Genomic DNA, 23742 nt, shown 5'->3' with positions numbered 1-23742 from the left:
CTCTTTATTGGCAAAATATGGGCCTGTAGCTTTTCAATTATCGTTTATCAATCAATTGGTATTGCTCTTCTTAAGCCGAAAAGACGCAAATTTACTATGCTCGCAAAATAAATTTTCTGAACAAACACCGAGTATGGTCCAAAACATAAACAAACAAAAAGCTTATGTTACAAATAGTACAGTTCTTTAACGATTTAATTTATTTTAAGTCTCGTTATCCCCTGACGTAAGGACTAGATTCTTTTGAAAGAATTAAAATACAAATAAAAACGTGTGATAAGACGATTTAAAAGGGATCACAATCAGGGACACAAGTTTATATACAGCCAAAACAAAATAAACTAAACCATTTTTAAATACTTTGACGGTCTATTTTACTAAACTGGCTAGTGCTATTTTCAAATCCCTTTTTTTCATATCAAGATTGGTAAGTTTTGTCGGAACGGACGATTTCAGGTTATTCATTGGCTTACTTTCCTATATTTTTTCATAATTTTCAGGTCCTAAAATTTTTTAATTTCTGGGGTAAATGGTTATTCGTGATAATTGAGATTAATTATTTCAAAAATGTTAAAATATATCTTTGGCACTCAAGATTCAGATAATGTTTCATTGCAAAATGAGCCAACTGTAGATTACAACAATACGATATATTCTTTTAATACACCCAACAACGCAACAAATTATGATATACCAAATGATTATCGCAAGTCTTCCTGGGCGCCTCTGGTCATACCCAATATTATTGATTATTCCGATGATGAATTAGAATCAGACGATGATATAAGAAGAGATTTCAAAATAGTGAGAGATAATTTCACAAGGACTAGTAATCAATTGAATCAAAATTATAATTACCAGGAATCTTCAAATTTCTCCTTACCAACCAATTATCCAGGTAAATATGTTTCGAATGAACATGAAGAGTATCATAACAAGCCAAGGAAGGAAGAAAATCTAGATTACCGACGTTCTGTATTACCAAACTTTTCTGGTGAGTATATTAATATAAATACTGATTACGTGAAAAGTGATACTCAAGTAAACATTGACAAGGAAATTGCCCAATTGAAAGAAGGAGTCAAGAAAGAGTTAAAGAATAAAAATTCTTCGCCTCAAGAAATACAAGATGTTCAACTAAGTTCCATAATTGTGAAAATCAAGAATCAGAACAAGTTTTTGCATCAATTAAATGATATTATTGATTTGGACGATGAACTTCCGGAAAATTTATTGAACAAGTATAATAACTTAAAAGCTGATTACATAAAAGAATTGAAAAATAGTCAAATCTTCTATCAAGTGTATTCTAAGTTATTAACAAAATACAGACAATTACGTAAAGAAGGTGCGTCGTCTGCAACCACTATTCTAACTTCAACTTCAAAATCAAAATCAGTTCTTTCACTTAAAGAAAAAGTTAAATTGATCAGATCTTTATCCAATCAAAGCTCAATTAAAATTACATGTTCAAACATTTTGAACGAATTGGATAAATTGGAAGATAAGGATAAAACAATCGATGAGTTGAGAAAGAAATTAGATGATGCCAATTTGAAGATCCAGACTCTTGAGAAAACAAATAAGCAATATTCTTCGAAACTCGATTCCTAAGAACAATAGAGGTGAAAAAACTGGTCATTTATTATATTGTATTATTTCACAGTAAATCAGATTAAGGACGATTTGCTTATTGTATATTATGGACACTCGCATCTCATCTCATAAAATTTATTATGGAATCACGAAATTTTTTCAGTTCATCTCGTATTATCTAGCATATGTTATAGTCTTGGGACATTTGTACTTGGGTTTAGGCTTACCTCTTAAAATTATGTATAGAACGTCGTTGCTTGTAGCGACTTCAGTTGTATCTTAGATTGTATTATAGAGTTCACATGGTAAATATATTTATTTAAGAAGGGTAGCTTGATGCTGAAGGTAGTTGCTAATTACTACCGATTATATTTTTTAATATTATCATCTCTGAAAACAAAAGTGTAATTACGTCTGTGTAACCAGTTTTAGTTTACGAAATTTTTCGGCGCAATAATAGATAACAAAAGCATGTATTAAAAGGAATGAAGTATGGAAAATTAAATAGAACGAAGTAAACTTGACAACATGATTGCGTAGCTATGCAACATATCAATTGTTGCAGTTTCAAATAGTGAGTAACGTAGAATAAAAATACAAAATTTATAAATAAGTTAAAAAGGGGGGTTTTGTGTGGTTCAAGTTTAAATAATTTAAATACCGAAAGCAGCAATGGCAGCAGCAATGGCACCTAAAACAACACCAGTGCTTTGTAAAGAAACACCTTCGCCGACGTAAGTAGTAACAGTGACGTTGGTTTCATTAGTAACATTGGCAGCTAAACCTTGAGCGGCTAATAATCCAACAGCTAATAATTGAGATAACATTGTAGTCAAAGAAGTTTTGAAGTTTGATTAAGTCTTGTGACGGATATAAAGCGAACGAATATTAAAAGTCTGATAAAATGAACTTAACTCTTGTTATAAACCAAAGTCAAGTTGTAAAGTAGAATTTTAAACTGAAATAATTAGTATTAATTCAAAAAAAGAATAAGTTTTAAAGAGAGGGTTTCCCAATATTGCAGGGGAAAGGTGGTATTTATAAGATAAAGAAGGGTGATAAATTCTTAAAGGCAGGGGGAACACAGAAGAGAAGAGATGAAATGAAATGAGGTGAGTCAAGTCAAGATTAAATGTAGGTAAAACCTATGTATTTAGCCCCCTATTTAAAATATTTCGCTACATTATGCAAACAATAAATAAAAAGAAATTTTAAAAAAATTTTACAGTCCGTAAATAGTATATAGGATCTCAATTAGATAGCATTATTCATGTAGTAGCAAGAATATTCCGATGTAGGCTTTTACTAGCAAAAGCCAGGAATAAGAAATATGTGTGTAATTTCATTGCAATTTTAGGATAGAAATATTTGACTGAGAAAATAATTTGTGTGGTTCAAAAAGATCTGACGTATTCCTAATTGGGAAGTGATGCATCCAAATTGAGCCGTAGAATTATTTCCCTGCCCTTTATCTTATCTTTTTGCGCATTTGGGTTTTGCCTCATCTGTGATAGAAGTTGTGAAAAAAATTAGCCTTACAGCTAAACTTTTACCACAGTTCTACTTGTTTTACCGTAGTAATGTAACATAGCAATAAGTGACTTAAATAAGGTTTACAAAAATCGTCAATAGGAATGTGGTATATAACTTGTAGGTCTAGCTAAAATGTGGTCCATATATATTCCTTTGTTTCTTAGAAAAACACCAGCCTTGAAGCCCCTTAGTTTTCGAACCGTTGTAACTAATTAGGAAAGAATTTAATAAAAGCGGAAAGTGAACCAAATAATATAATTACCATGTGTAAATGGTAGTGTCTATATACAGTGTTTTAGTTTTATTCATGTATTTACTTATTGTCCATTTTGGCTATTATTGTACTTATATAAGAGTGTGTTAAGTGGCTCCAATAAATGGCTCTCTTAACCGTTACATGTCACACGTGTAACAAAATGTTTACTCTTGCCACTTTGCAATATTTGATTATACATATGCTCCACTACTCATGCTAGGGACTAAAGAGTGAGCATCAAGGTTAAGATGACCCTCTTCTAAGATACCTTCATTGATGCTATCGTCAACAATCTTATCCCAATTACTTATCGAAACAAAATAGTATTGGGACGTTGAGATGAAGAACAAGGCAATGATCATTCCTAGCCATAGACCAACTAATTCCAATTTAAAATAAAATGCAAATAAAAATGCGCTTGGTAAGGCTATCAAGTAATAGCTAATTAAATTCAAGTAACCTCCGATCTTTTGTCGCCCCTGACCCCTTAATACTCCACCAGTAGCGCATGACAAGAAGTCATTAATTTGATATATTGCACCAATAATCAACACTTTGGCTGCTAATTGAATAACTATTTCGTCGTTGGTGTAGAGAGCAGCTAACCATTTTCTAAACACAAATAACACGGAGGCATTGAAAATTCCCAATGATAAGGAGGTTGAAATTACAGCATTTGTTGCAATTTTAGCAGACTTAATAGAGGCTGCTCCAATATACCAAGCTATTCTTGTAGAAGCAGCTATTGAAATTGCAAAGGGTATCTGATACATTAAAACACACGTCGTACTAACAATTGATTGAGCTGCCAAAACTTCAGTTCCAAACTTCGATGCACTGAAAGTAATTATTTCAAATGCGAGCCATTCGGCTTCTACCATTAATACACCAGGAACAGATAAATTTATCATTCTGTTCCAATTACGGAAATAAACCCCATCAAATAATGGTTGCTTTGGCCAACATTGGTAGCCTTTTACAAAGAAGATGTAACAGTATAAGGATATGCACATTACCCAATTTGTAATAACAACTGATAATGGTGCACCAATGAAACCTAAACCTATATTCTTATTCCAAACTAAAATATAGTTAAGTAGAGCATTCATAGGGGCACATACACAAAGCACATAAGTTGAAGCATGGAAAATACCTTGACTTTGAAGGAAATGCTTAGCATTTTCAAATAAAATAAATCCTGGTAAACCAAGGCTTAAAATACGAAGATAGTTTGCAGCTAATTTACATAATTCAATTTCATCCTCGCCAATGATAGCAATTAATATTGGTTCGGCTCCAAACATCCACAAGAGAAACATAGGAATGAACAACAAAAGTAATAAATAGTTACATCTAATGAAATGTAAACCTACAGTATTAAAATCTTTTCTACCATAAGCCTGAGCACAAAGAGTATCAAGACATGTCGATACCCCTTGAATAATAGCATAACCTGAGATGTTAGCCGTCATAGAGCTTAAACTCACTGCGGCAAGCTCACTAGATCCTAAACGGCCAACTGAGAAAACTGATGCAACTGTTAATGAGTATTGTAATAGGAAAGTTATAATTAAAGGCACAGAATAGTACAATAAAACTTGAACTTCAGTTTGAAGATTTGTTTCTGGTTCGGCTTCCAAATGCTGACTTGAATGAAGCAATTCACTTACACTGCTTCTATGTAAAAATGAATTATGCGATGTACTTGTTGTTAGACGATCATTGGAAGTTACATTTCTTAATGAGAAATTGGCAGGGATTCTATTGTTACCTGCCGAAGCAATTGATACTCTTCGTTGTTGGACATAATTAATTATTTCACTATCATCAATGCTACTAGCCACAGATGATGTGGTTGTCTTAGGACTTAAAAGTGGTGTTGTTTCCAGACGAGACATCGTATTTAGATGCTGATGCTGATGAATGATCTCACAAGAATCAGAACGTGGGACAAATAACGTTTGTAGAACTTAAAAGTTCGATTCAAAAAATTCAGGCAATTAGCTATCAAATATTACTTATAGAACTCTGACAAATGAAAATTTTCCAACAATTCAAGTAAAATAGAGTTGCATACGTTGATTAAACCAAGGAATAGTATTTGTTCGATAAGGCTTCGAGGACCCGAATGTAGAAAAAATTACCGATAAGCACAGATAAAAAAAAAAATATAAAATTTTCCGTTTCTGTACCTTAAATCAAATCACTGCCGTATAATTACGGAAAATTATATTGTTGACATATGTTCACTGTTCGCAAGTGTTTTCACTTACGATTTGAGATGTCAGTTGAAAGTCTAATTTTAGGCAACTCTAAAAAAATACCGAATTACATAGGACTTAGTGGTAATGGTTGGAGTCAGTACATATCAGAGTGGTGCATTATAGACCTGGCGTTTTTGTGGGAAGATTATTCTTATTTAAGACACCCAACTTCTCCGTATAGTAAGAGTTCGCGTGAGTACCAGAGCTTTGACTTAAATATTTGGGCTTTCTCTGTATTTATCTTTTCATCTATATTAAAGGGCCTACTTCTTAACTACTAGACCCTGGTTAATGTGGATTCTACACCAAGCCATAACTGCATATTGATAAAACTTGCACATGCCACCGCCACTGTGATCTGTTTTAAACATCTACTTTTACACATCAAATCATATATATCTTCAATTGATCATAAATTGTTTGATGTGGAGATAACTTTTCACTCCACATATTTTTGCGGCTCGCTCCCCCACGCTCGGTTTTAATTCTCCGGATGTACCACAGTTTTATTTTTCAGAACTATATAAGGATCACGATTAATAAGCTAATTAATTTTCATAATTGTTCTTTATCTTTGAGCTCAATTGATTGGGAATCTATAAATTATATATAAAGAAACGACAGACATTAACAATGTCTTTACATGGTAAAGTTTTTAAATTAGCCAATGAGCATACCATTCCAGCTGTCGGATATGGTACCGGAACTAAATGGTATAAAGCCGGTGTCAATGAACTTGACACTAATTTAGTTAATACTTTAGTTAAAGCAATTGACTTAGGTTTCACTCATATTGATGGTGCTGAAGTTTATAATACCAATGAAGAAATTGGTGAAGCCATTATAAAATCAAAAGTTAAAAGAGATAATATCTTTGTTACTTCCAAATACTGGCCAGGTGTTGATGAACCAAATAAGCAAACTCCTTATGATTCATTAAAGGCATCTTTATCCAAATTAAAATTGGAATATGTTGATTTGTATTTGATTCATACTCCTTTTATCACTAAAGAAAAGAATGGATTTGATTTGGTTGAAGCTTGGAATTCAATTGAAAAATTAGTTGACGAAGGTTTAGTTAAGAGCGCTGGTGTCTCTAACTTTACTGTCGAAAACATTGAAACTATTTTGAAATCTAACCCAAAGCACAAACCAGTTGTCAATCAAATTGAGTACTCAGCCTACTTACAAAATCAAACTCCAAACATTGTCAAGTTTGCTAAGGAAAATGGTATTTTAATTGAAGCTTACGGTCCATTGGGTCCACTTACTAAGGCTAAAGGTGGTCCATTAGATTCAGTATTGGAAAGTTTAGCTAAAAAGTACAACAAAACTGATTCACAAATTTTATTGAGATGGGTTTTGGAAACTGGTGTATTACCAGTTACTACTTCAAGTAAGGAGGAAAGAATCAAATCCTACTTAGATATCCTCAACTTTGAATTAACATCTGATGAAGTTAAACAAATCTCCGAGGTTGGAAGTACTAAAACTTACAGACAATTCTTCTCCAACTACTCAATTTATGATTAGGTGATTTTTCTCAAATAGCTATGTTTTTATTGGCTTTATATATCCTATATCTATACAGGTAATTGAACAGAAATATCATTAATAATCTTAGAAACCTCTTGAATATGATTATTGACAATCTGACTTTCATCTGTCTGATCATGAAATCTAACCAATCCCTCTATTTGATCAATCTTTACTGCTGAGGGGAAAGTATTATGTATAATCATATTGAATATAATTTCTTCAACATCAATTTCTCGAGGTATCTTCAATATCTCATACATTTTCTCTATCCTTATCGATTGATAGTATTTGGTTAACAGAACAATATTATTTTCAATCAGATTCTTTAATAGCTTTTGATGATCAAGGTGTGTAGTTACAATTCTATTATAATTATTTCCATAATTGAGCGTCAATATCTCATGGAATATAGATGGAGGTATTATCTTTCCCAATTTATATAATTCCACCACTTGACTTAATTGACCGTCCAACTTTCCTTGTAAATCTTCTGTCAAATATTTTAAAACAGATGGTTTCTTTAAATCATAGCTTGAAATATGATACAACTGAAGTATCTTTAATTGGATAAGTTCAATTAATTTTGGAAATAACTTTGATTCAGTACTTTTAGCTGTGGGTATATTATTTATTATTAGTACTTTTTTGTTAACTAATTCGATAAATTTCAGATATTTGGGATCATCTATAAGGTACTGATAGTCAGTCAATAGATCATTGTATTTGATCCTGATAAATAAAGCAATTGTATCCGTAGTAGAATATCCTGTATTTGTTATTCTCTTCAATGTTGGATTGGATTGGATTGTTCCTAATATCTTTTCAATTTGGGGAATATCAAGTGTGGTCAGTATAATTGATTCAAGCTTAAGGAGTAATAATATGATTTTGTATAAATCATCTGCACCGGATAAATGTTCTTCAATATTGGTCAAATCCAACTCTCCTAATTGGAGAATCTTATCTTCATGACCAATGTCTAATGATAATATTTGGCTAACGGATGTCATTTGGCTGTTAAATGATTACGCTAGACTAGTAAAGAATTTAGGCACTTAAAGGCTTTAGAATTTCCCTTTTATGCGCACCACAATAATTTAATATATTGCAAATAACTAATTCTATATAATTATTTACAACGACACCAACTCTTCATATATTATCGATTGGATGATATTGGAAGTATCAGTGACGAACTCTGTATTGGAATTGACTAATTGACGTTGAATTGCGTCTAAGAATATTCTAGAATCAGTAATATCCTTGGAACCTAAGCTGCCACAATAATTCTGCCTGCAGAATTCGGCAGCAACTTCCGTTTGATGATTATCCATCAACGTATCATTAATAACAACAAGTAACTTCTTACTTGATCGTAATGCATCTATTATAGAACCCGTCCCTGCATGAGATATAACAAGATCAGCCTTGTTGACGTAATAGTTAATATTATTAGAGAAGGGCAATAATAATAATTCAAAGTCTGAATTGGAATAAATCTTCAATTGCTTCTCTTTTGGAAACGTGTCTGAATTTGATGATATTGGCTTGAGGTTCAACCTATTAAAAAGGTCCAGATTCGTTAATGTTTCCTCAACAAACTTTTCACTTACATGAACATTATCTTTAATTTCATTACCGTATTGTATTATGACGGTTTTAAATCCTAATTTAACTGCTCCAGATAAAAATTCTTGCTTAAGTACGTTGATTACTAAAGCCTTAAACGTAACAGTAGCACCTGTTGTAACTAATAGAGTCTTTGCCGTCATGAGAACTTTTGTATGACTGAACACGTTTACAAGAAAATCTTGTCCTTTTATGATTGAACGTTAACTTCAAATCGTACTTCTATTTAACTGCAATTGACTACAGTGGTTCAAGAATTGTCACCTTTGGTCAATTAATGGCAAGCCCTCTAGCTAGAATTTTATGCGATATTCTTAACATCGGTATTATACTTTTTTCAAGAACCTTTTCGTGAGAAATTTGTCAATTGAATGTATAATATTAAATCTGCGAATAATCGCCACAAACGATAAGTATATACTGTTTTGCAATTTGTTTAAGTAGTATGGAATAATAATAAGTTATTCCCGAGTATTAGAATTGGAATAGTTATTTATAATCTAAAACCGAAGTTACTTGAATACGGTAAATCGGATATGCCTCATTGGGTAATCGCCGAGCTTTAAAGCCATCAAGTAACCGAATTCCGACAACTTAAATCCTTATTTATCATCTTATGCTGAGATATAAAAGCATTAGAATCGCTCTTAAATTTCATAGTGACTATTATTATTATGCTGCTTAACGATCAAAACAGGAAAAATGTCTGGGCACACTTACTTTATTACTGGTGCCAATAGAGGTATCGGTTTCGAAATCACGAAATACTATAGTAATCTTAGTAAAGATAACAAGATTGTTGCAACCGCTCGTGATCCCTCCAAAGCCGCTGAATTAAAAGAATTGGCTGCTAAGAATGGTAATATTGAAATTATTCCTCTTGCAATTGATAATGATGAGTCTGTTGCTGCTATTGACTCGGAGTTAACTAAAATTGGAGTAGATGGTATTGATATTTATGTTGCTAACGCAGCTATTTCTGATTCGTACTACACGGTTCTTGACTGTCCAAAGGATGTTTGGTTAAATCACTACACTGTTAACTCCTTAGCTCCTATTTTAGTATTGCAAAAGTTACACAAGTACTTATTGAAGAAACAAACCAGAAAAATTGCTTTCATTTCTTCTGGTATTGGTTCGCTTACACGGTTCCTTCCTACTCCAATCAGTGCATATGGTCAATCTAAGGCAGCACTTAATTTTTCCGTAATTGAATTAAGCCATGAGTTGAAACCAGAAGGATTCAATGTTGTTGCTATCACTCCTGGTGTGGTTGCCACTGGTATGGGAACTTATGGTCGTGAAAAGATATTGAAGGCTTCTCCAGAAATAGCAGATATTATTGATAGCATTACTATAACACCCGAACAAAGTGGTACAAATGTTGCAAAATTGATTGATAATTTGAAATCAGAAGATAATGGTAAGTTCTTTAGTTATGATGGTACTGAATATCCCTACTAAAATTATTTGTCTGCTTGAGACTTTTTGCAACTTATTACGCTCTTTCGTCTACTTCGATATATACTGAATGCTTTATAGTAGTAAATATATATGAAAGTTGAAACACAAAGCTTAAAAAGAAACCTTGCTCTCTAAATCTAAAAGAGCAATTGAAAGATATAGTCTAAGTTCTACTATTCTATTTAGAATAATATGTCTTAAAAAACTTTCATCAATTGTTACAGGGCATATTTGATTTTGCGTGTGTATTGAGTAAAGATTTTTTTCTGGGCAATTCAGGGAAATTTGCCCGCCACTTGGTGATTCACCAAATTTTTTATCTCCTTTCCCCTTACGATTGTCCAAATTTTGGTGATTCACAAATATTACATTAGTTGGTTGCGAACATTATTAATATATCTCAACTCAATGTCAAAATTCCAGATTAATGGAATTGTATATAAATGTAATATTCTCTTTCTATTCTGTCTGTAATAGCCTTTTAATAAACCAAAATAATCACAAGTAATTTAAAATGGCTGGAGAAACATATTTTATTACCGGTGCCAATAGAGGTATCGGTTTCGAAATCACGAAATACTATAGTAATCTTAGTAAAGATAACAAGATTGTTGCAACCGCTCGTGATCCCTCCAAAGCTGCTGAATTAAAAGAATTGGCTGCTAAGAATGGTAATATTGAAATTATTCCTCTTGCAATTGATAATGATGAGTCTGTTGCTGCTATTGACTCGGAGTTAACTAAAATTGGAGTAGATGGTATTGATATTTATGTTGCTAACGCAGCTATTTCTGATTCGTACTACACGGTTCTTGACTGTCCAAAGGATGTTTGGTTAAATCACTACACTGTTAACTCCTTAGCTCCTATTTTAGTATTGCAAAAGTTACACAAGTACTTATTGAAGAAACAAACCAGAAAAATTGCTTTCATTTCTTCTGGTATTGGTTCGCTTACACAATACATTCCTACTCCAATCAGTGCATATGGTCAATCTAAAGCAGCACTCAACTTCTCTGTAATTGAATTAAGTCACGAATTAAAACCAGAAGGTTTCAATGTTGTTGCTATCTCTCCAGGTGTTGTTTCAACTGATATGGGTGCTTATGGTCGTGAAAATATCTTGAAACAATCTCCGCAATTAGCAGAGAGTCTTGATAGTATTAGCTTAACTCCTGAACAAAGTGGTTCACAAGTGGCAAAACTTATTGATAGTATAAATGGTGAAGTTAACGGAAAGTTTCTTAATTATGATGGTACCGAAATAGCCTATTAATGTGACAATATGCACTTAATTATCAACTGTTAGTATCTGTATACTGTATAGTAATTAGTAATTAATATAGCAATAAAAAGTTAGTTGCAAACAAAAAATTTTCGCACTGATCTGAGCGCGCTACCCTTTAGGAACGATCGTATAACCAACTCAATCAAAAAATGCAAAACATAAATAGTGAAAAATCATCTTTGGTTCGACTCTTGCGCTTCTCCTTCCCCTTCCCCTTCCCCTTCCCCTTCGTTAGATCTCACCAGACGCACTGAAGTCATACATTCGTTTAACTATATTTATTCACCATGAGACTTTTGAGCTTAGCTATCATCCCAGTAGCCATTTTCGTTGTGTTTGACTTCTTATTCTATCATTGGTTACCTACTAACTATATCTTTGACAAGGATGTACTTGCAGAACTTTCTCGTGAAGTCATTGCCAATCATCCAGATGGAAATTCAACTGCCATTTTGATTGAACTTGCTCCAAAGATCAAACAAGTATATCCATTTGTTAATGAACTTAATTTTGAAGATTGGGTATATAATAATGCTGGAGGTGCTATGGGTACAATGTTTATCCTTCATGCTTCAATTTCTGAATACCTCATTTTCTTTGGAACTGCTGTTGGAACTGAAGGACACACTGGAGTTCATTTTGCTGATGATTATTTTACTATTTTAGCTGGTCAACAAACTGCTGCTTATGCTGGAGCTCTTGAACCAGAAGTTTACTTACCTGGAGATATTCATCATTTACCAAAAGGAAATTATAAACAATATGCTATGCCATCAGGATCATTTGCATTAGAATTAGCTCAAGGTTGGATCCCTGCTATGTTACCATTTGGATTCTTAGATACTTTAACTTCTACCTTAGATTTCCAAACTTTTGGTAGAACTGTTTATTTTACTGGAAAGGATATGATTAAGAATTTACTTAATGGTAAAATTTAATTACTTTTACTTTCACCATACATATATATAGACCATAGTAATTTTAGAAAATACAACAAGAACGCTTATATAATACATAAGATATAATACATAATATATAATTTATTTATTTATTTATTTGTGTATATATTAGTACAAGTTCTAATTAATTAAAAGACAAACTAACGTAAAAATAATTTTAATGTTGCGTTTGAATTTGGTGTGATTTTTATATATGGAGACGGAAATTTTATAAGCAAACAAAAGGGAGGGAGATATTAGGAAAGAAATCAGATTAGATCAAATTAAATTAAAATAAATTAAATTAAACAAAGATAATAATGCAAGGGGTGAGGGAAAAAAATAGTTCAGACATAACCTCCTAATTGTAACAAAGATTTAGCTACTGAGAAACTATTTGGAGTTGCGAAATTATTGTGAATTGGAGATGACGTGAGTATTTTGTTGTTTGAGGATGAGTTAGAATCTGCTTTGTCATCATTTGGTAACAATGTAGATGTTGTGTTTGAAGTTGAATTCTCATCAAGTTGTTTCGAATTCGAGTTAATTGTGGATTGATTAGCCATGAGAGTCGTATTGTTACTTGTAATATTGAGTATTGTTTCGTTATCTTCATCTATTGTCGTATCATCATTATGGAAATTAGAATTTGAGTTGGAATTGGAATTGGAATTGGAATTGTTGGAGCTTGAATTGATTGGTGGATATGGATAACGTGCAGAAGCTCTTCTTAATGGAGTCTTCAAGATTTTTGAAATTGAAGGTAACGTTGTTCCACCATTAATATTGGTAGTATGCGAAGAAGCATCAAAGTTAGTGATCTGAATTGAAGGTACTGTGATTTTATTAGTTGTGGAGGAAAGTGATGAAGATGATTTTGTTTCAGATGCCGAAGTTGTGGATGTCGATGAATTAGCTGAAGCAGCAGCGGCAGCAGCTGCTGCTAATGGGAGAATAAAAGAATTTTGATTAAACGAAGTAAGAAATGAAGCAGCCGGATCAATTGATGGTTGACGAGTCGGATGTGGTACATCATCAGAACGTGTTAATTTTGGAAAGTTGGATTTGGTTACGTTCTTATTCAAGATGATATTAGAAGTACTTGAGTTATTCTTATTGTTATCGACATTCTCGGTATAAAAGATTGAATTCTTTTTAATTTGAAATAACTTCAACTTTTGAATCTTTTTATTATGTGAATTAAACTGTTTTTTATAAGCAATATTTGATAACGACAAATTTTTACTTTTGGAAGTTGAAGAAGAAAATTCAGTTGTTGATGTAATACTAGATGAAGAAGAAGAAGAATCAGATGCAATTTTTGAAAGTGAAACAGCGGATGAAGAAAAAGATGATGCGATTTTGTTTAAGTTGACATTAATAGATGCATGAGGATGGTTGATATTGCTATATGTATCAGGGGGAGTTGGTAAATAGCTTGATTGTCTTGATACAGGAGTTGGAGAAGGACTATTAAAAGACTCCATTTTAACAAACAGCAGAGATAAAGGCTTTGTTGATGTTGATGAATTGGTTGAGAATTCCGAAATTGATGATTTAGATGAACTTGATGAATTGGTTGAGACGTGTTTTCTGGTATTTTGTTTCTTCTTGGGTTGAAGATAAGCTATATCGTCACGTTGTTGAAGTCTGTATAATGCTAGTTGTAATTTTAATTTTAATTTAGTAGCAGCTAATCCAGCAGTATCATTTTTAAAAGTTGATACAGATACGGATGAACTTGAAGTAATTGGATCAGATAAATTTGAATCTAAAGAGGTGGGAGATTTTAAAGATAAAGATGTTGATCTAAAATCTGAAAAGCTTGCCATTTTAGTAGCGAACCGTCTTGAGTTAAAATTAGCATTGTTAGATGAGAATGAAAATGATTTAGATGCAATTGAAGGTGATTCTAAAGTTGTATGACTTCTCTTATTAGCCAACGGAGTTAAAGCTAATGAAGGAGATACAGTTACCAATCTAATTCTTGATTTAGGAGATACCTTCTTCTTCTTAAGAGGGGTTGATGAATTAGAGTTGGAATTTAAGATAGAACCCTTAATTGGTTCTAGAGCCAACCGATTTGAAGTTATAGACATAATTGATTATTGGATCGAGTCGCGTCTGGAATATTGATACTGTTGTAAATTATTTAAATGAATGACTAACAGTTAGAACTACTTAATGAAAGGAATGGATTGATTCAGTTGATGATCACACCGGGTAAACAGACACACCACTTGGTAAAGGATGGGATGATGGTGGGTTGTGGTTAGTTTGGGATTGGATTGGATGGTGGAAGTGATATAAACAGAAACAGTATGAAAAATCACATCTATATAAATGTGAATATTTACATATAATATACTTATGGCCATGTCCCAAAGCAGTAATCAAAACAATAACAAAAGAGGAACGCAAAATAAGAAAATAAATTTAGCGTGCGATAAAATAAAAACAGTCGAGTGAGTAAAAAGCGTAGCGGCAGTAAAGAAAAGAGGTGTTAGCGAGCGCCGAATTGACATATAGTAGACTGAGTGGTATAGATAGTGGAGTAAACATTAGACATATAAAGTAGATTGTATATTTAGATAACTTACTGATGAGTTAGATTGGTTAATAAGAGTAAAAGTAAATACATTCCAATAAATTTAATCATATAGATAATTCACTATATGTTGCTACAATGTTCAATTACCAGTGAAAGGGGTCTAATGGTAAGTTCTCTACTCTTACAGCATAGTGGGGATAGTCATTAAAGAATCAGCTAGTGCCACGTAAAGTATTGTATTTTTTATTCAGTAACAGGGTTCGATCCTAAGGCACCACTAAGGTCAAGACTTGTTCCCTCCTCTAAAAATAGCGAGTCATGAACACAAAATACTCTCAATTTTGAGCACAGTCGGGGACGTAAACAAAACATTCAAAATATTCACAAATGTAAATAAACAACCCAACACCAAATCCTGGCCAAATTAATAGGTACTCGGCCAAATTGATAGTCACTGGGCTGGGCCAATCTTAGACACTGGAATTTATACTTTAATAAAATAGAAGATATTTTGGTATTACCAAATTAGTTCATTCTTAACCGAGCGTGTCCGACTTTACTAAACTATAAAAAGTTCGCCTACGCTCACGACATTGTTTTGTACCTTTGTTTATGTTTTCCTTTAATATTGGCATGCTGCAAACTTCCCAATTTGTTTTGGGAAGTTACTGAGCTGAGAGTTCATCAACTAAGTCTCAATCCCCACGATACGCGCTTTGACTTTTAGTTAAGCAGTTTTATACGAGGTGTCTGTCATATAGCCTTACGCACTAACTAAATTTTGATACATTCTTACTTTACGTGTTTACTCATAATATCAGAAACAGAATCGGTGATCTAATCTAATCGGTTACGTCAGTTAACTTAATCTAGGTACATTCTCTGCAGTAAGACACTCCTTTCTTAAATACCAAAGCCTTTCATATTCTGGTCCTACAAGCAATTGTCTTTAGCTCCTTATCCTTAAGCTTATTAACCTAGCACATCACTTAGACTGTTACACCATGAGTTTGAGTATCTTGTAAAACTAAATAGACTCTCTGTAAACATATCTTTAAGCGTTTTACGTTATCTACAATATGGGGCTTTGATTCTCCTTTATGATTTACAAATGTTTCAAAAATGTTTAGAAGAATTATGTAAAATATTGTCGAAATAACAAAGAAACTCTATAATTAAAACCCATCAAATATAAAAATTGAAACACACAATGTCATAACCTACTCAAGCATTACACAAGTCTTTACTAACCACAACAATAGGATAACCAGTAACAAATAACCAGTAACTAGCACGTTGTATGTAACAAGTTAATTAATTAACTAACTACCATTTGGTAGCCCAGACTTAGGCCAGCGCACGACCACTCGGTCTAAAGCAAGTTTAAAATCCCTATAATTCCACCTTAGAACATGATATAAATCCTTAGTAATTCATACCAAAATGCTGCTGTTAAGATCAAGATTGTCAAGCTTAAGAGACTACATCACTCCCATTAATAATACTTCTAATTTCTCTAGTACTGGAGAAATTAGCCCCTCTGAATTCGTACTAGCGTGTGATTACCTAATCTCTAGATTCCCAACTTGGTATTGGGGGCCATGTCCAGAGAATTTAAAGAAAGGATTTTTGCCATCAGATAAGCAATTTTTGATGACTAAACATGTACCGAGCCATGTTAGAGCCAATGAATATTTAAGTAATGGACTGGAAGATATTAATTTAGACTTTGAAGAGGAAGAAGAGATAAATGATGAAGACGATGATAGTAATGATGGCTGGACCAAGACCAGAAGTGTTATTAAGAAGAAGACAAATGATACCAAAGAAGAAGATGTTGCTAATTCTGCCACTGGACCATTAACCAAATCTAATTCTATTGATGATATAGATGATTTCTTAGAGAATGATGATGAAGACAATGCAGATTTTGATAATATCGAGGATGATGACTTTGATGACCTTGAATATATCTCAGACTCTAAGCAAACCTTAAGAAGATATGATATCTACATTACTTATTCAACATCTTATCGTGTTCCTAAATTATACTTAGTAGGGTATAACTCAAATGGGATCCCCCTTACTCCCAAACAAATGATGGAAGATATAAGTGGTGATTATAAGGATAAAACAGCCACTATTGAGAATTTGCCAGTAGCTTATAATACAACATCTGTCATGATTCATCCATGTCGTCATGCATCTGTTATGAAAGTATTCATGAAGCATTCAAAATCCAACAAGGAAAAGAAGGAAGCCGAGTTGGCCGATAAGTTAAAACAATTAGATCTCGATTCCGATCCTTCTAGTAATACGGATGAGGAAGAAACAGGTATTCGAGTAGATCAATATTTGATTACATTCTTAAAGTTCATGTCCAGTGTCATTCCTGGTATTGAATACGACTTTACAGGTGATGCATTATAGATAAGATTCAATACAAGCATCAAAGCGGTTAAACTGCTAGACAGTCCAGCTTACTAAAGAAGAGTCAACCAATTCAAACCTTTCTATACCTCATCCTCTATTTACTTCTTATTTAGTTCTCCTAAGTTACTATATCCTTATTATTATTAGTCTTAGTCTTATTTATTACATAGCCTTTATAGATTAGAGTGTTAATTATATTTTATATGTAAAAGCCGAAACTCCGACTTGCGCGCGCATTTATTTTCATATGCGCAACTTGATATTTTCGTTTCATCCGATCAAGCAACTTTATTTGTTTTGAAAAGTTTAGGAATCAACCACAAGGAAATCGTCATAGCTTACAAGTCACATGAGTACATTGAAGAGAAGAAAAGACGGTGATGAGGAACCGTCTTCTGACTCAATGGCTACGGGAGTTCATCGTGGATTAGTTGAAGATGATACAGAAGACGATAGAGATGATGAAGTAAGAGATATTCGAGAAGGTCATCATATTCATTCACATCATATTTTATATTCGGATGGTAAAGGTTTAACTCCTATAACTTCACGAAGTTCTGGAGCTGGTGATTCTAGTGTTGGTAGTATTAGTATTACTGGAGAATCCAAAAGATTGAAACGGAAATTACTTGAAACAAGAAGAGTATTCTTTGTATTAGGTATCGTACTTGGATTATTGTTAACCATTATCTTTTCTACATGGAGGAATCCTCATCTCATTGGTGAGTTGGACAAATTGGTAAATATGGATTATCCTGCCATATTTGAAGATTGGAAAGATTGGAAAGATATATTACCTGTGAGTTTCCAATCCATGTTGAGTCAAGCACAATTGCAACAAAATGATGAACATTTACATGGATCTGCCGAATCTTTCTCAGTGGGGAAGAGATTGGCAGCAACTGAGAATTTATCTAATAAACATAATGTTGTACTTGTTCCGGGTGTCATTTCAACCGGTATAGAATCATGGGGCGTATCATCAGATGGTGATTGTCCCTCTGTAAATCATTTCCGGAAAAGACTCTGGGGTTCCTTTTATATGTTAAGAACTATGATACTTGATAAAACTTGTTGGCTAAGACATATTATGCTAGATCCAGATACTGGATTAGATCCTCCCAATATAAAGCTAAGAGCAGCCCAAGGATTTGAAGCAGCCGATTTCTTCTTAGCTGGATATTGGATTTGGAATAAAATCTTACAAAATTTGGCTGTTATTGGATATGGTCCCAATAATATGATAAGTGCATCTTATGATTGGAGATTAGCCTATTTGGATTTAGAAAAACGGGATGGATATTTCTCGAAATTGAAATCTCAAATTGAAATTGCTGAAGCATTAAATGGTCAAAAGTCCATCTTAGTGGGTCATTCCATGGGTACTCAAGTTATTTATTACTTTATGCAGTGGGTTGAAGCTGAAGGTGAAAATTATGGAAATGGTGGTCCCACATGGGTTAATGATCATATTGAAGCATTTGTGGATATTAGTGGATCATCATTGGGGACTCCTAAAACTATACCAGCTTTAATATCTGGAGAAATGAAAGATACAGTTCAATTGAATGCTTTGGCTGTTTATGGACTAGAGCAATTTTTCAGTAGACGTGAAAGAGTCGATATGTTAAGAACATTTGGTGGAGTCGCAAGTATGTTACCTAAGGGTGGAGATATAATTTGGGGGAATTTAACTCATGCTCCAGACGATCCAACGAATTCTTTACATGAAAAAGATCCATCATTTGAAATAGAAGGTACCAAGAAAGATAGTTTTGGAGCATTTATAAGATATAAATCTCTTGATAATTCATCCAGAAGAAATTTCACCATCCAACAAAGTATTGATAATTTATTAGAACAGTCTCCTGCTTGGTATTCCAATAGAGTAAAAGAACAATATTCATATGGAATTGCTTATACTCAAGAAGAATTACAAGAGAATAAAAAACATCATCTGAAATGGTCCAATCCTTTGGAAGCACCACTTCCTTTTGCTCCTGATATGAAAATATATTGTTTCTATGGAGTAGGGAAACCTACAGAAAGAGCCTACAATTATGTACAAGCTGAAAATTCTACTCGTTTACAAATGACTATAGATTCAGAACTGGAAATGCCAGTTTTCTTAGGTGATGGAGATGGTACTGTCAGTTTACTTACTCACACTATGTGTCATGAATGGAAGAAAGGTTCAGCTTCAAGATTTAATCCTGCTGGTTCACCAGTTACTATTGTTGAAATTAAACATGAACCCGATAGATTTGATATTAGAGGTGGAGCTAAAACAGCTGATCATGTTGATATTCTTGGTAGTGCTGAATTAAATGAACTTGTTCTTAAAGTGGCTGGTGGCAAAGGTGATACCATTGAAGATAGATATGTAAGTGATTTAAAGGATATTGCTGCCTCTATGAAGATTTAGATTAATTTGCTCTGTTACATAGTGTTTAGATTAGATTGTATGATATTTTATGACATTCTCATAGTTAATGTGTAGCATCAGCCTTGGTTCATCTATCCCCCCTCTTCCCCGTCATCGGAAGAATACCCACTAACGAGATCTAGTGGGGTATCTTGCCGTTTCAGTCTCAATTCCAGAAGCGAACCTTGAGGCTTATTCTCGGGCGAACTGTTACCTGGAGAATTATTACTTGAATTATTTTGAGAATTTGAATTCGTGCTTGTACTTGTACTTGTACTTGTACTAAAGGGCTTAGATTTTGGTAATTTCCCAATCTTCGTATTTACAACTCCTCTTGAAATAGAAATGGAAACTTTTGACAGAACTGGTTTCTCCACTTTGGCACTGGACGTATTTACAGCTCTTTTCAATCTACGGAATTTATCGAGTTCGTTAGTCTCCTCGATTTTTTGGTCTAATTCTTCCCTTAGCTCCTTTTCTCGCAATGTTTCATAGAATCTCGCCGAACGTTCGTCTAACTTGTAAGACGAGTTTTGCAGTTCCATAACTTGCTTGTATTCCCTATGCTTTCTTTCTATAGGTTATTAAGTTAGTATTCGGTGACATCAGTAGTGCGCTCATCGTTTATTACATACCTCTATTTTCTTTCAACTGCTGTTGGAGAGTCTTTCTTTCGGGCTCACCATCGCTGGCTGCGTCACTCGCACTGGTACCATTGTGAGAATCTGACATCTGATTAACTTTCAGTTCATGATACTTTTGAAGAAAAGTAAGACATATACAAAATTAATACTCGCGATATAAAATTTATATTTTTCAAAACACTCATTTATTATAATTCTAAGTCTATACAGATTATTTAAGAAACTATGTAAACACGACCTTCATAAGGAGTCAAGGTATCTTCAACAACGTCTGAGACGTTAGAATGAACTAATTCAAACTTACCATCGACCAATTTGTCAAATTTAACCGAATCAGTAGAGAAGTTCAATACAACATAAGCCTTTGGAGATGAAGATTCTGGATCAGATTGGTATTTTAAGTAAGTGAATACTTTTTCATTTTCATAATCCAATACTTTAAATGATCCGTATATTAATAAATCTTTGAATTGCTTTCTGACTTTCAAGGATTTTCTCCAGAAGTTTAAGACTGAATTTGGATCATCGATTTGGGAAGCAACATTGATTTCTTTATAGTTGTCATTAACTCTAGTCCATGGTTCAGCAGTAGAGAATCCACCATAAGCAGAACTATCCCATTGAACTGGAGATCTTGCATGATCTCTAGCAACAAGATCAATGACATCCATGAGAGCCTTTTCCTTTTCAGCAAAGTCTTTGTCTTTACCATAAGCTTCTTTGAAATACTTGTAATAATTAACAGTATTGATATCCTTATATTCATCAATAGACCAAGATCTTGGAAGGTTAGTCATGGCAATTTCTTGACCTTGATATATGAATAAAGTACCAGTAAGAGTGGTTTGCAATAATGATAATAATTTTGCGGAAGTATTATGATGTTTTCCATTACCGAATCTGGTGACTGATCTTGGTTGATCATGATTTTCAATGAAGACAGTAGACCAAGCATCTGTTCCTTCAATAAAAGCTCCTTGATCTTCAACCGCTTTCTTAAAATCAATTAAGTTATAACCATTGTATTTAAATCTATCACCTCTGACTGAACCGACTTCAACAACATTAAATAAGAAGATCATATTCATTTCACCTTCTTTGGCGCTAACATATTTTAAAGCAGCTTCTCTACTACAATGTCCAACTTCACCAACGGTCATAACATCATAATTAGAAGTGACTTTAGAATACATTTCTTTATGGAACTCATGGATTCTTGGACCATTTTGAGTATATAAATCAGATGGTTGATAAGTCTTATCAGGAAAGATAATTGGAACATCTTGGAATTTTTGGTCTTTTGAATACAAACCGGCAGTATCAATTCTAAAACCATCAACACCTCTTTCGAACCAGAATTTTAATGCTGAATCATAAAGAGCATCTCTAACTTTTGGATTTTCCCAATTCAAGTCTGGTTGAGTTGGTGCAAAAAGTCTAAGGTAATATTCGTCAGTAGTTTCATCATACTCCCAGGCGGAACCAGAGAAATGTGAACCCCAATTATTTGGTGGTTGTCTCTTTCCATCAGCATCATATTTTGGAGCTTTCCAAATGTACCAATCTCTCTTTGGATTTGTCTTTGATGATCTTGATTCTTTAAACCATTTATGTTCACTGGAAGTGTGGTTAATGACCAAATCTAAAACAAGTCTCATACCTCTAGAATGTAAACCATCAATTAATGTTTGCATATCATCTAAAGTACCATATTTTGGATAAACGGATTCATAATCACTAATATCGTATCCCATATCATCTTGTGGAGAGTCATACATAGGACTTAACCAGATAATATCTACACCTAAATCTTTAAGATAATCTAAGGTTGAGATAATACCTTTAATATCCCCAATACCATCACCATTGGAATCTTTATAAGAAGCAGGCCAAATTTGATAAATAGTGGCATCTTTCCACCAAGTGTAAGCGATCGTCATATTTAATAAGACTAAATACTGTTTGTTTGTTGAAGAATAGGAAAAAAAAATCAGAAATTAGGCAAACTAAGGATCTTGAAGTTAATTTATATCGGGAAATATTTCGGATAGTAATGAATAAAATATGATATGAACAGAGACCAATTTTTCACTAACCAACGAAGTTAAGGTAGTTCCGAATCCTCCAAGTTGGGGGAACATCCGACATAATATATCGGTGCATCGGTTTGTAAGTGAATGGAAAGTTTGATATTTGGATATTCCAATTTCCAAGATATTTATTTTTAGTGGAGGTCATGTCCGAAGCGATAGCTCGACCCCACTAAGCTAAGGCTAATTCGATGCACGAAAGACAATAGAACTAATAATAATAGTCTACGTAATAACACATCGAAATAAGTTCAATAATAGAATTTGTGGAGTACATTGGATTTGAAGTCTGGGGATAAGCCCATAGGTAAAAAGTGCCACTCGCAATAATTCAGTCGCTCGCAAAGATTTACCCTCGCAACGTAAATTTTTTCGCAATAAGGTTTTCTCCATACTTCGGAATTTCGCAATAATTCAATTATTAAAAATTTTGCGTTAAGACTCGGAAAAATTCAAGAAAACTGAACTCAAAAACATTTCTGGGTCATGTCGAAGAACCCACATACTAACAAAATATAATTTTTTAGAAGCTTAAAAGGGGGACATCCACTTAACCATGGAAAATCTGCCTTTAAAAAATAAACTTGCGTCGTCAACAAGCTGATTGGACTGGGGGGTTGCTTTATTGCTTAGATTTATTACAGTTAGTGGTGAAAGATTAAAAGAGGAGTAAGTAGCAGGAAAAGCCCTTTTGAAGTTGGTTGCATGATCTCATCTGAGAAAAGATAGTTGATGTAAATCGTGGTCAATATCTCAAACCAAATGGGACGCATCTCTGTTACCTAACTAGTGGGCCCAAAAAAATTCTCGAACTTGATTTTTGACTTACCCCACTCACCAGGTCATAAAAATAATAATTCAAACTCTATTTACCGTAAGGAAATATGGCTTTCTTCTCATCTAATGCTGTCAATATTAACCTCATTAAATGATATGCGGAATGTCTCCACTCATCCATTTGTAAAGCTCGTACGTATTCTTGAAAACATGTATGGAATTTCGAAATGTCTAACCACCAACACTGTCAAGAATTAGATATGCTAGTTTCACTTGACTACAGCTAGCAAGGCTTGCAAACGAGGCTGCTCTTAG

General features: G+C 33.5%; 13 protein-coding genes across 13 annotated transcripts; 8 read left to right on the top strand and 5 right to left on the bottom strand. All coding sequences in view use genetic code 12, as the record gives it.

Moving 5' to 3' along the window:
• Positions 1 to 272: 272 nt before the first annotated feature.
• Positions 273 to 2036, top strand: RJT21DRAFT_48187 (uncharacterized protein). Its single transcript, XM_064884750.1, has one exon. The coding sequence runs from the start codon at positions 568 to 570 to the stop codon at positions 1612 to 1614; it is 1047 nt and encodes a 348-aa protein (XP_064737468.1). The 5' UTR covers positions 273 to 567; the 3' UTR covers positions 1615 to 2036.
• Positions 2037 to 3576: 1540 nt separating this feature from the next.
• RJT21DRAFT_115387 (uncharacterized protein) lies at positions 3577 to 5283 on the bottom strand (the record flags this gene model as incomplete). Its single annotated transcript, XM_064880341.1, has 1 exon — positions 3577 to 5283. One exon carries the CDS (start codon positions 5281 to 5283, stop codon positions 3577 to 3579), a length of 1707 nt encoding a protein of 568 aa, XP_064737467.1.
• A 344-nt stretch (positions 5284 to 5627) lies between these two features.
• RJT21DRAFT_115386 (uncharacterized protein) lies at positions 5628 to 5930 on the top strand (the record flags this gene model as incomplete). The annotated part of the gene is made up of 1 exon (XM_064880340.1): positions 5628 to 5930. One exon carries the CDS (start codon positions 5628 to 5630, stop codon positions 5928 to 5930), a length of 303 nt encoding a protein of 100 aa, XP_064737466.1.
• Positions 5931 to 6016: 86 nt separating this feature from the next.
• On the top strand, positions 6017 to 7207 carry RJT21DRAFT_48175 (aldo/keto reductase). The gene has a single exon (XM_064884749.1). It carries the CDS (start codon positions 6283 to 6285, stop codon positions 7180 to 7182), a length of 900 nt encoding a protein of 299 aa, XP_064737465.1. The 5' UTR covers positions 6017 to 6282; the 3' UTR covers positions 7183 to 7207.
• RJT21DRAFT_48174 (uncharacterized protein) lies at positions 7208 to 8255 on the bottom strand. Its single transcript, XM_064884748.1, has one exon. It carries the CDS (start codon positions 8196 to 8198, stop codon positions 7233 to 7235), a length of 966 nt encoding a protein of 321 aa, XP_064737464.1. The 5' UTR covers positions 8199 to 8255; the 3' UTR covers positions 7208 to 7232.
• Positions 8256 to 8321: 66 nt separating this feature from the next.
• Positions 8322 to 8960, bottom strand: RJT21DRAFT_3374 (N-acetylglucosaminyldiphosphodolichol N-acetylglucosaminyltransferase catalytic subunit; the record flags this gene model as incomplete). The annotated part of the gene is made up of 1 exon (XM_064884195.1): positions 8322 to 8960. One exon carries the CDS (start codon positions 8958 to 8960, stop codon positions 8322 to 8324), a length of 639 nt encoding a protein of 212 aa, XP_064737463.1.
• A 559-nt stretch (positions 8961 to 9519) lies between these two features.
• On the top strand, positions 9520 to 10281 carry RJT21DRAFT_87476 (SDR family oxidoreductase; the record flags this gene model as incomplete). Its single annotated transcript, XM_064885525.1, has 1 exon — positions 9520 to 10281. One exon carries the CDS (start codon positions 9520 to 9522, stop codon positions 10279 to 10281), a length of 762 nt encoding a protein of 253 aa, XP_064737462.1.
• Positions 10282 to 10795: 514 nt separating this feature from the next.
• Positions 10796 to 11557, top strand: RJT21DRAFT_115382 (SDR family oxidoreductase; the record flags this gene model as incomplete). The annotated part of the gene is made up of 1 exon (XM_064880339.1): positions 10796 to 11557. The coding sequence occupies one exon, from the start codon at positions 10796 to 10798 to the stop codon at positions 11555 to 11557; it is 762 nt and encodes a 253-aa protein (XP_064737461.1).
• Positions 11558 to 11747: 190 nt separating this feature from the next.
• On the top strand, positions 11748 to 12616 carry ERG2 (C-8 sterol isomerase). The gene has a single exon (XM_064882264.1). The coding sequence runs from the start codon at positions 11857 to 11859 to the stop codon at positions 12505 to 12507; it is 651 nt and encodes a 216-aa protein (XP_064737460.1). The 5' UTR covers positions 11748 to 11856; the 3' UTR covers positions 12508 to 12616.
• Positions 12617 to 12854: 238 nt separating this feature from the next.
• NRM1 (Nrm1p) lies at positions 12855 to 14606 on the bottom strand (the record flags this gene model as incomplete). Its single annotated transcript, XM_064880338.1, has 1 exon — positions 12855 to 14606. The coding sequence occupies one exon, from the start codon at positions 14604 to 14606 to the stop codon at positions 12855 to 12857; it is 1752 nt and encodes a 583-aa protein (XP_064737459.1).
• Positions 14607 to 16207: 1601 nt separating this feature from the next.
• On the top strand, positions 16208 to 17706 carry RJT21DRAFT_121975 (uncharacterized protein). The gene has a single exon (XM_064882263.1). It carries the CDS (start codon positions 16502 to 16504, stop codon positions 17486 to 17488), a length of 987 nt encoding a protein of 328 aa, XP_064737458.1. The 5' UTR covers positions 16208 to 16501; the 3' UTR covers positions 17489 to 17706.
• Positions 17707 to 17754: 48 nt separating this feature from the next.
• On the top strand, positions 17755 to 19962 carry LRO1 (phospholipid:diacylglycerol acyltransferase). The gene has a single exon (XM_064884746.1). It carries the CDS (start codon positions 17841 to 17843, stop codon positions 19914 to 19916), a length of 2076 nt encoding a protein of 691 aa, XP_064737457.1. The 5' UTR covers positions 17755 to 17840; the 3' UTR covers positions 19917 to 19962.
• A 46-nt stretch (positions 19963 to 20008) lies between these two features.
• On the bottom strand, positions 20009 to 22500 carry RJT21DRAFT_3367 (uncharacterized protein; the record flags this gene model as incomplete). Its single annotated transcript, XM_064884193.1, has 2 exons — positions 20009 to 20490; positions 20799 to 22500. The coding sequence occupies 2 exons, from the start codon at positions 22498 to 22500 to the stop codon at positions 20009 to 20011; spliced, it is 2184 nt and encodes a 727-aa protein (XP_064737456.1).
• Positions 22501 to 23742: the final 1242 nt, after the last annotated feature.

Source organism: Scheffersomyces amazonensis (assembly GCF_036850825.1).
Source record: "Scheffersomyces amazonensis strain UFMG-HMD-26.3 chromosome Unknown RJT21scaffold_5, whole genome shotgun sequence".
Lineage (NCBI taxonomy): Eukaryota > Fungi > Ascomycota > Pichiomycetes > Serinales > Debaryomycetaceae > Scheffersomyces > Scheffersomyces amazonensis.
The sequence above is the reverse complement of the archived record's forward strand: the minus strand, read 5'-3'. Positions and strand labels throughout refer to the sequence as shown.